At 50.0% G+C, this 13,816-nt stretch overlaps 2 protein-coding genes across 4 annotated transcripts; both read right to left on the reverse strand.

The window, feature by feature from the left end:
- Positions 1–716: 716 nt before the first annotated feature.
- On the reverse strand, positions 717–8,255 carry stk11 (serine/threonine kinase 11). Of its 2 annotated transcripts, none has more exons than XM_003975625.3 (11): positions 8,072–8,255; positions 6,429–7,315; positions 5,073–5,156; positions 4,897–4,986; positions 4,584–4,716; positions 4,364–4,500; positions 4,161–4,288; positions 3,217–3,274; positions 2,934–3,127; positions 1,987–2,212; positions 717–1,344 (listed from the first exon to the last, which is right to left on the reverse strand). In XM_003975625.3, exons 2-10 carry the CDS (start codon positions 6,710–6,712, stop codon positions 2,004–2,006), a joined length of 1,317 nt encoding a protein of 438 aa, XP_003975674.1. In that variant the 5' UTR covers positions 6,713–7,315; positions 8,072–8,255; the 3' UTR covers positions 717–1,344; positions 1,987–2,003. The 2 variants fall into 2 exon arrangements, with proteins under 2 accessions (XP_003975674.1, XP_011614781.1); XM_011616479.2 differs by lacking the exon at positions 8,072–8,255 and adding an exon at positions 7,795–8,016.
- Positions 8,256–8,421: 166 nt separating this feature from the next.
- sugp1 (SURP and G patch domain containing 1) lies at positions 8,422–13,658 on the reverse strand. 2 transcript variants are annotated; one of them, XM_011616480.2, is made up of 14 exons: positions 13,500–13,658; positions 12,998–13,166; positions 12,714–12,826; positions 12,242–12,463; positions 12,041–12,164; positions 11,858–11,958; positions 11,361–11,484; positions 10,990–11,279; positions 10,792–10,898; positions 10,534–10,711; positions 10,327–10,433; positions 10,097–10,242; positions 9,085–9,214; positions 8,422–8,989 (listed from the first exon to the last, which is right to left on the reverse strand). In XM_011616480.2, exons 1-14 carry the CDS (start codon positions 13,516–13,518, stop codon positions 8,963–8,965), a joined length of 1,857 nt encoding a protein of 618 aa, XP_011614782.2. In that variant the 5' UTR covers positions 13,519–13,658; the 3' UTR covers positions 8,422–8,962. The 2 variants fall into 2 exon arrangements, with proteins under 2 accessions (XP_011614782.2, XP_029686507.1); XM_029830647.1 differs by lacking the exon at positions 13,500–13,658 and having other exon boundaries at positions 12,714–12,845; positions 12,998–13,124.
- Between the last annotated feature and the right edge of the window lie 158 nt (positions 13,659–13,816).

Here is a 13,816-nt window from a genome sequence, read left to right on the forward strand (position 1 = left end):
AATCCCAGTTTTTATATCACCTTAACTGGCAGGCTGTCTCATTCTTTAAATTTGAACGACACAAACTGATGATTACGTCCAAGGGGGTTAGAGTGTACACCGTTGCCCGGGAAACGGCTTCTTCCGCACAGGTTGTACATGCGAGACTCATATCACTTAGAGGGAAAAAAAAATTAAACTTTTATTCTGAAGACGAGAGCAGAAGATTTAAGCGTCTGTCACCTTTTTAAAGACCGGCGGAGGCACATGTTAATTCCGTTTGAATTTCAGCATTAAAAAACAAACCAAAAAACCCAGCGTGACGCGTTCACTGCCCGTGCAAATCCCCGTCGACCCCCACGGCGGAAGAGGCTCCGGCTAACCTGACAGCTGCGATTCTCCCCACGTCCCGGCCCGCAGAGCCGCTGAGGCTATAAGCGCCCATCTCTTCCCTCCCTCAGATTTGTGACTCACCTGCTCTCTGATCTATTCCGAGCAGGGGCTGACGACGGCTGCACAAGTGTGGTGCTGGTGTGTGTGTGTGTTGGGGGGGATGGGGGGCTGGGCCAGCTGATGTGATCAGCACAACAAAGAGCTTTGCTGGAGAAGGGTTCCTGGGTGATTATGGCACCGAACGGACAGAGGAAAGTAAATTTGACGCCTATACAGGCAAATGTAGCGTGATAATGAGGATAACGGCGGGCTGTTTAACGGAAATGATCATCCAACAAAATGGCCTGGTTGGGACATATTTTATATAAATAATAATTATAAAATATTCATTGGGAAAAAAACAAAACAAAAACTATATATTCCAACATCTGGCGGCGGCTCTGAAGCACTTTCCCTTTCTTCAAGCTCTGTACAGCATGCAGTCGTTACGAGGGTGGTGGGACTATCTTACTCGTCTCGTCGTAGCTCTGAATATAGAATTATTATTCGGTGTTTTTGGTGTGGTTTCGCCTTTAATACGTTTTTTTTTTAATCACATCACAATGAGTCTTAAAAATTGCCTTGAGGGTTCTGTGAAAACCAAAGGTGATAACGGTGCTGGCGGGGTTTCAAATGCCCAACGCGATGATCGGATCTCTGGAGAGGGTGAAGAGGACAGATGACACGACTGAAGGACAAAAAGGGGGGAAAACGCCATATTCGCAGCCAGTGTCTCAGTCATGGAGAAAGAAAATAACAGAACATCTCATGCTGTCTTCCTCTTCGTCACTCATGCCACATCTTAAAGAGGCCGGTGGGCCAGGATGTGTTGGTGTGTGTGTGTGTATGCGTGTGTTGTTGGGGTGGGGGGGTAACGTCAGCAGGTTTCTCTTAAAGTGTGGGCTCCAGGCAGAGGAATCAGGGCAGATCAACCTGCGAGGGGAGCAGATATAAAGAGATGGTTCAGAGGAAGATACCAGAAGATAGAAAATAAAAGCATTCATTGGTGTTGCAAAGAAAAAGAGAGGAGGAGAAGGAGCACACAGCCCACTTCTTCTCATGCGGGGTGAGTCATCCCCAGAACAGATTAACACACAACATCTCTGCAATGCAGCCATGACAAACAGCATCGCTCTGCGAGCGCGTTGTATGTGTGAGAGATTGAAAAGAGCAAACCGTGGGTGGCGGCCCAACAGAGAAGATGACAACCGCCTGCACCATCGACAGTAGCCACCCTCGGCAGCAACACGAGGGTCAGCGATGATCCCGAAATTACATGATTCGGAGCCGGTGAGGCCGGCGTTTTTGGAGCGCTGTTGTTTTAAAAAGCAGAAAATGATGCTGCGGTCGTTTCTGCGGAGGTCTTTCAGAATAAAAGCATGGAAATGATCCGGTTTTTGTGATTGTATAGGAAACGGCCCGTGTGTTTGCTTCTAGTGAGCGTCCTGTAGACCAACACAACTCCCCCCTCGGCTCCCTCTTCTCATCCAGATCTGCTGCCCCTGTTCTGAATGTGTTCTTGTGCGGATTTTACAAAATAAAAGCATTTTTGATGCACGGCGTGAAGGCGCTCACCAGGCGGGCTGTTTCTGTCACTGCTGTTTGCATGTAGAGAGCTTGCGGATCTTGCTGGCTGTAGAAACTCCTTTGCGTGAAGGGTTGGATGAAGAGGAGGACCGGCGTTCAGCTTTGGCTTTGCTGTTCAGAGACGCCGCCTCTGTCCCGTTGACACACACTGGCTTGGCCAGAGCTGGGCTGTGGTCCGCGCTTCCCTCATCCAGATTATCATCCGCCACTTGTCCTGAATAAAAAACACATTTAGGATCCTCAATAGCCGAGTGGTGGCGTTAACTATCTGTCGGATAATGCCTTGAATGCCTTGAATAAATAACGGTGCTGGAGTGGAGCCTGGAAAATCCATTCACATTTCAAGCACACTATTTTTAGCCCACTTCATTCACATTCTGCACCCCCGTTTGGGTTTTATGTGGGGCAACACTTCCAGATACCCGAGACCAGCGCATGTAACAGTAGCAGCAGTTGCCTAGCAACCGTTAAAGGATCAGAACTCTTTGGGGGGGGGCATATAGAAAGAGGAGCTGGGAAATAAATGTTAAAAATCTTCAAAAAATGTTGATACTGATTCTGCTGAATGCCGGGGAGCCTGTAGACGCACATTTGTGGACTGTAAACATCTCGGTGTAGTATCCATACATACGCAGGAGCGTACGCATGCAACGCGCATCGGTGTGACTTCACGTCCCTGGCAACATTTTAATGTTTGTGAAAATGTCCTTCCCTGAATGAGCACACATCTGGCAGTGTGTGCAATGTGATTAACGCTCATAAAAACACTGGTGTTTGCAGACTGATGCAGCCACCCACCCACGCAGCCCCTCCCCTTTCTGTTAAATGCTGCTAGGTCACAGGGTTGGGGGGGGGCAAACCCCGGGTACGTCATCGGACCATTCACGACATTCTCCCTCGCATGAATCATGACGTCCGCCCTGGGTGTCACTCACCTGGCACTGTGAAGTCCTGAGTGTATATGATCTCGTCTTCTCCGTCGTAGAGCTCGTCATCGTCCTCCTCCGCGTAGCCGTGCAGGTCCTCCAGGTAGGGCACCACCGTCATGCTCCGCCACGGGTCCCTGCACTCTGCGCTGGCAGGGATGGGCACGGGGGACTCGGACGGAGGGTGTTTCTTACGCACCCAGCTGGAGAACACAGGCGCGAAGATATTTAAATCCGACGTAAACCCAGAGCCGTAAACGGGTCAACAAATGACAAATAATGAAGCTCTTGCCTGTGTTGCCTTATTTTCTGTATGGAGAACCTTTTTGCAGGGTCGTACTCGAGCATTCCTGCACGACACAAAAGAGCAAACACTGTTGAGAGGCCACAGCACCGTCAGATAAAGCTAGAAAAGGAGATCACAGGTAAAATACGGAGCCACCGGCATGAGGTGTCCAACTGCTGAGACACAATGGAGACTTTGTCCCTTAATTATCATAATGTGAAGTGAGCGTGTGGGGGGGGGGGGCAGGATGTCAGTGATAAGGCAGCAGTGATGCAGCACCCATCTAGACCTAATAATGCAATTGTCTCCCAGTAAGCAGAGAGGGGCAGCATGCAGAGTGCTGATAGTGGGGCTGTGGCGGCTGAAGGACATCTTTTGTAGCCCTGGTCTTATTTTAGACCATGTAATTACGGAACATCTCTTAGCCGCTGCGTCATCACAGATTTGCTCACATAAAATGGAGGATGGAGGGAGGATGAGGTCCACAACCTGGAAGAGTCCAGAAGCTTTCGCCCCCGTTTCCTCCTCAATACCAGTGTGAGATTACAGGTTAAATAGAACTTATTATGAAAAGGGTCACTTTAAATCGCCAAACACTATGAAATTGACTTAATTGATGGGCCTTTTGTGACAATCCCTTTTTTATTTCTCATTTATTCGTGTGATTATTGGCTTGACTGGGGTTTTTGGAGCAGGGAAAAGCTTTGCGGTAGTACGATGTCGGTGGATGAACCGTTTAGTATTCTGCTCCACATCAATGGAAGATACGTCAGACAGTCGGAGGGATTTCTACACTTTGGAGGAAACCTTCCCGCCCAGCATCAGAGTAACTGGGGACACAGCGCCACCTACTGGCTACCGAGGTCATTTAGCAGCATTAAATCAAATATGCGTTTATAAAAATAATTATTTCTATAAATAATCAGGAGCAGGATCCTGTGCACACCGACCTCGCAGCAGGTCCGACAGGAGAGGTCCACATTCTTCTGGAACAGTGTAATCTCCTTTTCCAATGTTCTCAAATAGCTTATAGATGTTGTCCCCCTCGAATGGATACAGACTTGTTGTAATGTTGTATCTGAAGGAAGATGGTAGGAGTGCGTTAGTGGCGAGAAGCTCTTCACAGCATCCTAGTCAACGACAGGGCGCTCACAGTGTTACTCCAGCGGACCAAATGTCCACTTTAAACCCTGAAAAGGTGTCCAGTCCGTTGGCGATCTCTGGTGGCTGGAAGGCCGGGGAGCCCTGACTGGTTCGACAGGTGTCGTCCTCCGCAAAAGGATGAAGGGCCTGAAAAACAGAGCCAGCGGCGACGCCGCTACAGCAAACAAACGCCACAGGAGGCCGTGCGGGCGGAGGCAGCCGGGACTCACCTCCGCGACTCCCAGGTCAGAGATTTTGAGCGCCCCGTCTGTGGTCAGCAGCAGATTTCCTGGTTTAATGTCTTTGTGAACGATTCCCTGGCTGTGCAAATATTCAAGGCCATCTAAAAGTTGGCAAAAGTACCTGAAAATAAGAGAGTCAGACTGAGGGGCGTGTCTCCGGGACTGAATGGACCTTCATTTCTGCTGGGCTACGGCAGCAGTCCAGGGTCTAAACTTAGGCCTGAAGGAATCTCTGCCCAAACTAAATATAGCAGAGTGGCTGAAAAACCAGGAAACCAAGAGGGAGACCTGCCAGACTCACCCGTGAGCTTGAAATACTGGAAACCTTTTCTCTGGGACGCTGTCCAACATTTCTTGCATCCCACAAACGCAATACTCCATCACCATATACGTGAGCGGGGAGTTAAGGGGATTAGTTAGCGAACACGCAGGTATTCAGAGGGACACAGGGAGGTTGAAAACTGGGCGGAAGGATATATTTTCTGCTTCTCTTCGTTGTAGAGAACGTCAACCAACTGGATCACGTTCTTGTGTTGGAGTCTCCTTAGCAGCTGTATTTCCCTGTCAACACAAAGAAATAAGTCGGCTGTTCTGTTAACATTCAGCCGTCGTGACTCACGGCACCGGTGAAGCTGGGAATAACGGGAAGAGCTCTGCGTCCCGCTCGGAGAGGGACATTTGCATGCGGGCAGAAGAAATAAACGCCCCCCCCCCCCTCACAATTGCAGGCGCGACTATTATCATTTGTTTTACTGCTGTGCTAATCACATTAGCCTGGGCGGCCGGCGCACAAAGCAGCACTTAATTTAACTTTCTCGATTAAAAACAGGCGGTTGTGCAGGATTTGGGAGCCGCAGCTGGCAGCTCTGTGGGCGGAAAACCACAGTTTGTGTCGCGGTTCTCCTCCTTTTCGACAGCCCGTCGGCACGATTCCCCTCAGACTGTGCACGCGTCGCAGGAGCACTGCGCTGGCACGGGCCGGGGTTAAAACGTGAAGGACGCGCCGCCGCGCCGTTTATGCAAATGGTTTCTGAAACGTGGCCTTTGCTTCACATCGTGGCTGCAGCAGCCACGGACCTTGTGTTCAAGGCCCGCGGCGGCTGCAGCTAAAGGTCAAGAGTTCAGCAGTGACTTCCATGGCAACAACAGCACAATCCCAACTACACATCTGACAGGGTGTGTGTGTGTTGCGTGTGCGCGCTGTCAGATAATATCCGTCTTTGACCATCGCTGTGGAAACAAAGACGGCGATCTGCTCGATCCCGACCGAGCGTGTCCGCACAAATGCCGACCCTGACAAAACAGGAAGTGTCGCAGCGACAGGAACGCTAATCGGGCTGGAATGGTGAGGCCGGAATTCCAGAGTTTCCACACACAAACAGATTACTGGTGTCTGCCTCCTCCTACTGAGAAACACCGAGCCTCCAGCAAAGGGGGCAGGGGGAGAACGGTGAAGGAAAATGACAAGTCTGTGCAAAGCTGCGGCCAGATCTGTGATGTTATCTAGGAGGGAAGCGCTAATAGAACAGGAATAACTCTGGCCTGGGCGACACTGAAGGTGGACGCCAACGTGTTCACGGGTTTCAGATAAGAGGCGACGATGCCGACGAGGCGGCAGCATCCGTGTTAGCGTCCGGCTGTTACTGGGATCGAATCTGAGCGTCCTGACGAGTCAACGCAGCAGAGATTACATTTAACAAGATTTTGTGATTGTTGATGGTTGTCTGATAGGAGAGGACACAAGAGTTTTATCAGAGGATGGAACCTGCCGTTAGAGGGTGGAAGAATACGTGGAAGAGAGGGAAAAACTAAAATCAAAAAGAGCAAACTTACTTTTTCACATTAGCTTCTCCGTTAGGAATCCTCCTCAACTTCTTCTTCTTCAGGATCTTAACGGCCCTGCGGCAAAGCGTCTCCGAGTCCAGCATCTCCTTCACTTTGCCGTACGACCCCTCCCCGAGGAGGTCTCCCATCAGATACTTCCCGATCAGCTTCGCCCGCTTCCTCCTGGGCTGGTAGATCACCTCCGTGGAGTCGATGCGGTGGATGAACGTGTCCATCTCCATCAGCTCGTTCTCGTTCAGGTAGTCGAGGTGATGCAGCTCGGCGGCGCTCATGGCTGGTTCCCCCTACTTTCGGTCCCGTGCGAGAATATTCTTCAGCCGCTGCGGGAGGGGAAGGGGAAGGGGGGGGGGGTAATCCGCCGCTAACCTCTCGGCTCTGAGCCGCGGGTTTTAATTCCACGAGACGGCAAACAAGTGATGCACAAAAACACTGAACATGGAAGGGGGAGTTATTAAGGCCTGAGTGGGGGGGATACAGTGGAAGGGGGACTCAATCCCAACACGTAAACATCTCTTAATTGCAGAGGTCCTAGCAGAGGGTCCAGGAACGTCAGTACCTCATATGTGCATTCCGTACAATGTCTGACAGGTGCCGTTTGTGGTGATTTTAAAGATATAAGAGCGACTCTTAAGTTCTCAGAGATTAATACCGTTCAGCCTCAGTTGGAGGAAGGAGGTCTTGCTTCAATGACATCCTCAAAAGGTCCATTCTTGAGGAATTTCCGCCAATGTTCTTGCACGAACAGGTCGGGAAATCCAAGCTGTGTGGTCTCACACAGCAGCGGTGGCGGCCTGACCCCCAGGGGCCCCTTCAACCGATCCCTGTCCAACCGTCCTCAGGTGTCTGCCATGCCGCCAAGTTTTTGCAGCAAGTACCTGAAAAGGACGACAGTTATTCCAAATGTACGACGCGAAATTACCCAAAGCCTTTTTTTTTTTTATTTAGCGCTATTCGGAAAAGATCTGCCCGTGCTCGTGTACGGTACTTAACATTAACGGGGTTCCGATTAACCTTGCGAATACTAATCGGCACGCTTTCTGGGAGATTCGCTTGAAAACCGATTGTGTCCACTTTAACAAACAAATGTTACAAAGGTAAACTATTAGCCAGCTATTTGGCTAGCAGCGCCGCTGCTTGAATGAGTTATGCTAGTTTATCGGCGTTAACTGTCACTTCGTGGCGGCTCGCTGGGCACACCTCCAGCCAGGTTTACACACGGAAGCCTGATTTAAAACAACCTAGATTGATTTAGTGTCGCTGAGCTCCAACGACGCACAACCGGGCAACACAAGCAAAACGTCGTCACACAACTACAGCTAAATGGGGTTGTGCGGCGTTAGCTCGGGAACTTTACCTGGCGTTGTGATTGTTAGCAAAGCTCACTCTGTGTCGCCGACAGAGCCCCGTGTGTAATAAAACACGAAACCCACTGCGACGTGCTCACCACAAAACGTCCCAAGGTCCGTCCCCCCCACACCAAAATCAAAAACCGCCTCCGTCGGCGGAGAAACAAACCATGTAAAGCGGGCTAATCGGAGTTGCTTTGGCTAGCAAGTCGTTCACATACCCATGTAAATTGCTAGCCAGCTACCCAACACGCTAACCAGTAAACTTCAACTACCAGGTCTCACCTAGAGTAGATCCACACGGACACCGTTTCCGCCCCAGTTCAGCTGTAATTGTCGCTCCTGGGTGAAACCCGACGTCCCGTCTGGATATGATAAGATGTCAGTGCAGTTTTCTGACTCTTATTCTTGCCCCTCAGGTTGTCGCCATCTTGTTTACCTCCCCCCCCCGCGCTGACAGCCCATACATTAATGCGTCAAAGCGAACTTTCTCCTGCCACGAAGCGGCCATTAGTGCTGCCAGGGGGGTTCAAAACCGCATTACAACCGCATTTAGTTTCAATTAATCACTATAATCCCATGCGGACGTCTGGGTTTCTCAGGAGGCATCTAATGAAACAAGTTGGCACAACATCTCCAGGTGTGGGCGGCTTGTTCATGGACCTCTTTTGTCTTTTATTGAAGAATAGACACAGATTTACAATCAAATGCATCCTTGCGGAACAAATGTGCATCAACATGGACGAATGGAGCCGCAGTCCTGCATCCTGGGGTGTTTTAAAGTTATATTCATCCGCTGTAACGCCATCTTTACAGGCTGAAGGTCCGGTTTCACCCAGCACCACCGACCAGCTGAACCCGGTTAACTGGGACTAGTTCCAGTCTGCATCCACTCACAGAGCACCCACTGATGAAAACATGCATGAACATCCGATTACAGGTGTGAACGGGGAACTGTAAACTCTGCAAACTGGCCGTTTTTATTTCTTCGACGCCAGGGATGAGCGGATAAATAAAAATGGATTTTAATGAGTAAACCGACAGGGGACACAACCCGCTGACGGTTCTAGTGTCCACACGCTGATGTGATATCTGTGTAGTGCAGCAGCTGGTTTTCTGGAGCAGGAAGGGTTGTGGCGGCCCTCGAAGGTCGTTAGAATGGGAGGAAAAGCGGTCTCAGTAATACGGCCTCCGAGGATTATTCTGCAGGAACAGGACAGACACGAGATTAGCTGCAAACCTTGATTCTGTTAGGAGGGAGGGGTGGGCGTTCAGTGGCGTCATGAGACGGGTCTCACCAGGGGGTTGGGCCTGAAGCGGTACGCTAGCATCATCCGCTTCCTGAAGGCGTCGTACTCGTCATCAGCTTTCGTCAGCTCGGCCGGCCGTTCGATCCCGAAACCAGCACCGTTAGAGGCTGTTACCCCCCTGGAGGGAGAGACAGAGACGGGACAGGATATGAGAGAGGGGGGGGGGTTACAGTAGGGAGAAACATATGAGAGAGGGGCAGAAATGAGAGGGAGATGAGAGAAAGGAGGAAAAATGAGAGGGGGATGAGAAAGATGTACAAGAGGGAGGGAGATGGAAGAGATGAGGAGGAAAGAGAGAGGGGTATGAAGAGGAAATAGGAAGGGAAGAGATGAGAAAGAAAGATAAGAGACAGATGAGAGGAGAGAGAGGCATAAGAAACAGGAAGATGAAAGAAAGATGTGAAGGAAAGAGATACATGCAGGAGAGTGAGACATGAGAAAGACATAAGATGAAAAGGGATGAGAGAGCAAGAGGGATGAGAGAGTGAATGAGGGGAGGGATGAGAGAGTGAGTGAGTGGAGGGATGAGAGAGAGCGAGTGAGAGGAGGGATGAGAGAGGGGAGGGATGAGAGAGGAGAGAGGAGGGATGAGAGAGGAAGGATATGAGAGGGAGAGAGAGGGGAGGGGTGAGAGAGGAGAGAGAGGAGGAATATGAGAGCAAATGAGAGGAGGGATGAGAGAGGAAGGATATGAGAGAATGAGAGAGGAGAGAGAGGAGGGATGAGAGAGGAGGGATGAGAGAGGAGAGATGAGAGAGGAGAGATGAGAGAGGAAGGATATGAGAGAACGAGAGAGGAGAGAGAGGAGGGATGAGAGAGGAGGGATGAGAGAGGAGAGATGAGAGAGGAAGGATATGAGAGAACGAGAGAGGAGAGAGAGGAGGGATGAGAGAGGAGGGATGAGAGAGGAGAGATGAGAGAGGAAGGATATGAGAGAATGAGAGAGGAGAGAGAGGAGGGATGAGAGAGAGAATTCTGCCTCTCTGCCAGACATGCGTACTTGTTAACGGGGGCCTTGATTCCCTGGCTGTCGCTGCCCAGACCTTCACCCTCCTTCCAGCCCATCTTCATCAGCATCCGGAAGCCCAGATTCTCCACCGTCAGCTTGAACTCTTTGTACTCAGAGTAGTCGGGGTCACGACCTTCCTGCAGGAGCGGAGACTCACCTCCGTCAGCCTTCACACTCCCCTCCCCCCACACCTCTGCTTCAATAACAACAGGAAAACCGACCTTCAGCGCCTTGAAGGTCTCCATGAACTTCTCCAGCTCCTCGGGGGGGAGGAAGTCCCCAATAAAGTGTTTCCCTTTGCCCATCTCTGTCAGAGACTCCGCCCACTCTGGAGAGGAACAGACAAGGCCCAACATCATAAACTCGCTGCTCCTGACCCCCCCACCCTCCCCGCTCCTGACCCCCCCACCCTCCCCGCTCAGCCTCACCGCGAGTCTTCTCCATCTCCATCTTGCGGAGGCGGTGCTCCCAAGTGCCCGCTTGCTGGTCCACCTCTTCGTCGCTGTCGTACTCGTGCTGATGGTCTCTGACGGCCTTCTCCCACATGATCTGCATCTCCGCCATCGTGCGCTTGTGCTTCATGATGATGTCGTACATCTCCTGCATCTGTGAGGAAGCAGCGCACACGCGTTCATGGTGGTGTGGAGAAACCGGAGGACAGGGTGAGAATTTTAAGCGTTTCCTACATCTTGCTGCTCTTTGATCTGCTTCTTCTGGTCATCCGATAGTTCTGTCACTCCCACCAGACCAACAGGCTTCCCTTTGGTGTATCCAAGCCCTCGTAGCTCCTGGGCTGAAACCCACAACACCCAGAAAAGTCAAGAATTCATTACGAAGAGACGATCCAAAGTTAAAACGGTTTCAGATCCAAAGCTCTGACGTACCGGAGAGAGACGGCGCATTGGGGTCTGGAAGGTTTATCTCCTGGGGAATGACGATGGAGGGCATGGGCAGGTTGACCTTGTCGTCTTCAGACCCCCACCTGCTCTTCCTCTTTCTTTTGACAGGCACAGGTTCTGCCTCCTGACCGCCGGTCACAGCGGGGTGGTTCACAGTCGGCGGCGCCGCTGCCGTTGGTGCCGGCGCCGAGACGCTCTGGGCTGCAGCGGCGCGATACTCCTGCACTCTCTCTTTGTAGAAGCGGTGGACCTGACTGTGCTGGTCGTATAAGAAACTGCGGCGGCATCAGAGGAGACGCCGGCGGTGAGCAGCAGAGCGACGACGTCAGGAAACGGCGAGGTTCGCGGCGACTGACCTGAAGGCGGGGTTGTCCCGGTTGTGCTCGACGGTCATGGCCTCCACCTCGGGACCGCTTTCCGCCACAAACCTGGCTAGCTTCTCAGCCATTTCCTTGGATTCTGCATCCACTGGGGGGGAGACTTTAAGCAGCCTATCAGTACTGGGACTCAATTCACACTCTTACTACTGTACCGTATTCAACCAGCCCTCACACACCACCAGTCTAGAGCCGATAGAGGATAAGAAGAGGAGCAAGGAGGGACAGGAGGGGGGGGGGGGTGAATGGAGGACTGATTCTTTACAGTAACAAACCAAGTAACACATTTAATGCGAGTTTTCTCTCTGACACCATGCTAACATTCACAATCAGGTCAGGCTGCAGTTACACGACGGTCCTCGTCATACACACAAACACAAGAGGGAGACTCGTTTCCCTTTTAGTCCTCTACGATAAAGCAACACCCTCCTTTCAATCTTTTCAGCCAATCCCTAGTTTAGAAAATGGAAACCTACCATTACCCGACGCGTTCTCCTGTCTGAGCAAATCCTTCCTCATTTCTGCAACCTTCTTTTTGAAGTAGAGGTGCTCCATGCTGCCCTTGTCAAATAAAAACCTTGGAGACAAATACGCGAATGGAAATGAGATGCGGCAAATGTGATTCTATCAGACTGTGCTGCAATGGCCTCGGAGCTTACGTGAAAACAGGGTTGTCCTTGTAGTCGTCCCGAGCTTTTCTCTCTAATTCAGGCCCACCTTCTGCCACGAAAGAGGCCATCTTCTCGATAATAAGTCTGGTGTCTGTGTCCTCTGGTGGAGAGACTTTAAGCAGCGTGTGAGTACCAGATCACCAAAGATCGCAGCGGCTACTGCTACTGGTAACAGAGGCACTAAATTACCTTTCATTTCAAGGTATTGGGAGTAATCAAGGTCTTCGTCTTCGTCTTCATCATCTGGAGAGCAAAAAACGCTCGGTCGCACGCTGAGAACAGGATTCTTCTTGGTCTGTGTGTAGTTCTTGAACTGACTAAGCATGCTACCGACTCCGAGGCCAGGACGCTTTCCGACAAGAACAGTCTTTTTTTGTGGTGTCGACTGACTTTTGGATTCACTGGGAGAACCTGGAATGAGCAGGAGTGCCCATTAACAAATATAGAACCTTGGTGGCTTCTTCATGATGTCTGCATCCCAAACAGAACTGGAAAACTGTCAGAGGATTTATTGAAGGCAATCTGAAGGCACTTTATCAGCCAAATGAAGTAATAATCCAACATTTTCTGCCTCTTCTAGTGTCCCATTATGAAAATGTCCACAGTTCTCCATGCAGGGCAGACAACAGAGGTTAAACTGGATAATCTTTAGGTTACTAACCAGACACACTGTTGGATTTTTCCTTCTGCATCTTCATGAACTGCTGTAAAAAACTGCCATCATTTGCAAACTTGTTTGAAGAAGGTCCTTGATCACTCAAAAAACTGCTGGAACTAGTAAAAAAAAAAAAATCTGGTTGAATTTGAAACAGAGAAAACTCTTTGGGAATTTGCATTAATGGTGATGAATAGTCAATCACAGGACACGTATTTCAGACATCACTTCAAACGTGCACCCGATTCCACTGTGACAACATTGTGCAGTTCCATACAGTGTACCGTTACCTTGGAGACTGGGGTTTGCTCGGAGCTTGGACAGAGATTTTTGCCTGCTCCGAGATTCTGGCCTCGATCTCCTTTTTCTTCTCTGCGATCAGCTTCTCTTGACGTAGAATACTAAAATTAGACTTATTTTTCTGTTGCTGTCCAGGCCGGGGCTTCCACCCTCCTCGTGCTAATGCATAAAATTAAAAATACACACATCATGAAATGAAATATGACAGTCACAACATCTGCTAAACCAGTCACACATTCTTGTAACATTTATGGCATTCCAAAGTCATTCCAAAACCCAAACATATACAGGAACACAACAAGAATCAGCCAAGTCTTAAGATTTGACAAACACAATTACAAGTACCCATATATGATTTAACTAAAGACTACTACCAACTAACAACCTAGCGCTTCCATCATAAGCTAGGTTAGCTAGCTACTCAGTCGCTACCTCCTGAAATCGGTAGCACATTTTGCATTAACATCTTCATCAGTTTTAGGAAACTTTTACCTGCATCACCGGACTCCATGATGCAGATGAAAAAGAATAATGTATTTCTTAAAAAAAAAACACTCTGAAGGAACTGAGAAGTAACGCGACTCAGGACCTGCCGCTGTATATGGACGAAGGCGGCTGACTTCTTCGAGTCCTTCGAGTCATCAGCAATACGGACTAGTAACAAAGTGCTGCCCCCTGCAGTCCATTGTTGGTATTGCCCTTCAATTTGATCCAAATACCCCCGCTAAGGTTATGCGATGGCCGGCGGTTAAAATTCCTCGGAAAGACTAGGAATGAATTTCAATAACATTTTCAGGAAATGGTGACCT

The sequence above is a fragment of the Takifugu rubripes genome, chromosome 22, assembly GCF_901000725.2.
Source record: "Takifugu rubripes chromosome 22, fTakRub1.2, whole genome shotgun sequence".
Lineage (NCBI taxonomy): Eukaryota > Metazoa > Chordata > Actinopteri > Tetraodontiformes > Tetraodontidae > Takifugu > Takifugu rubripes.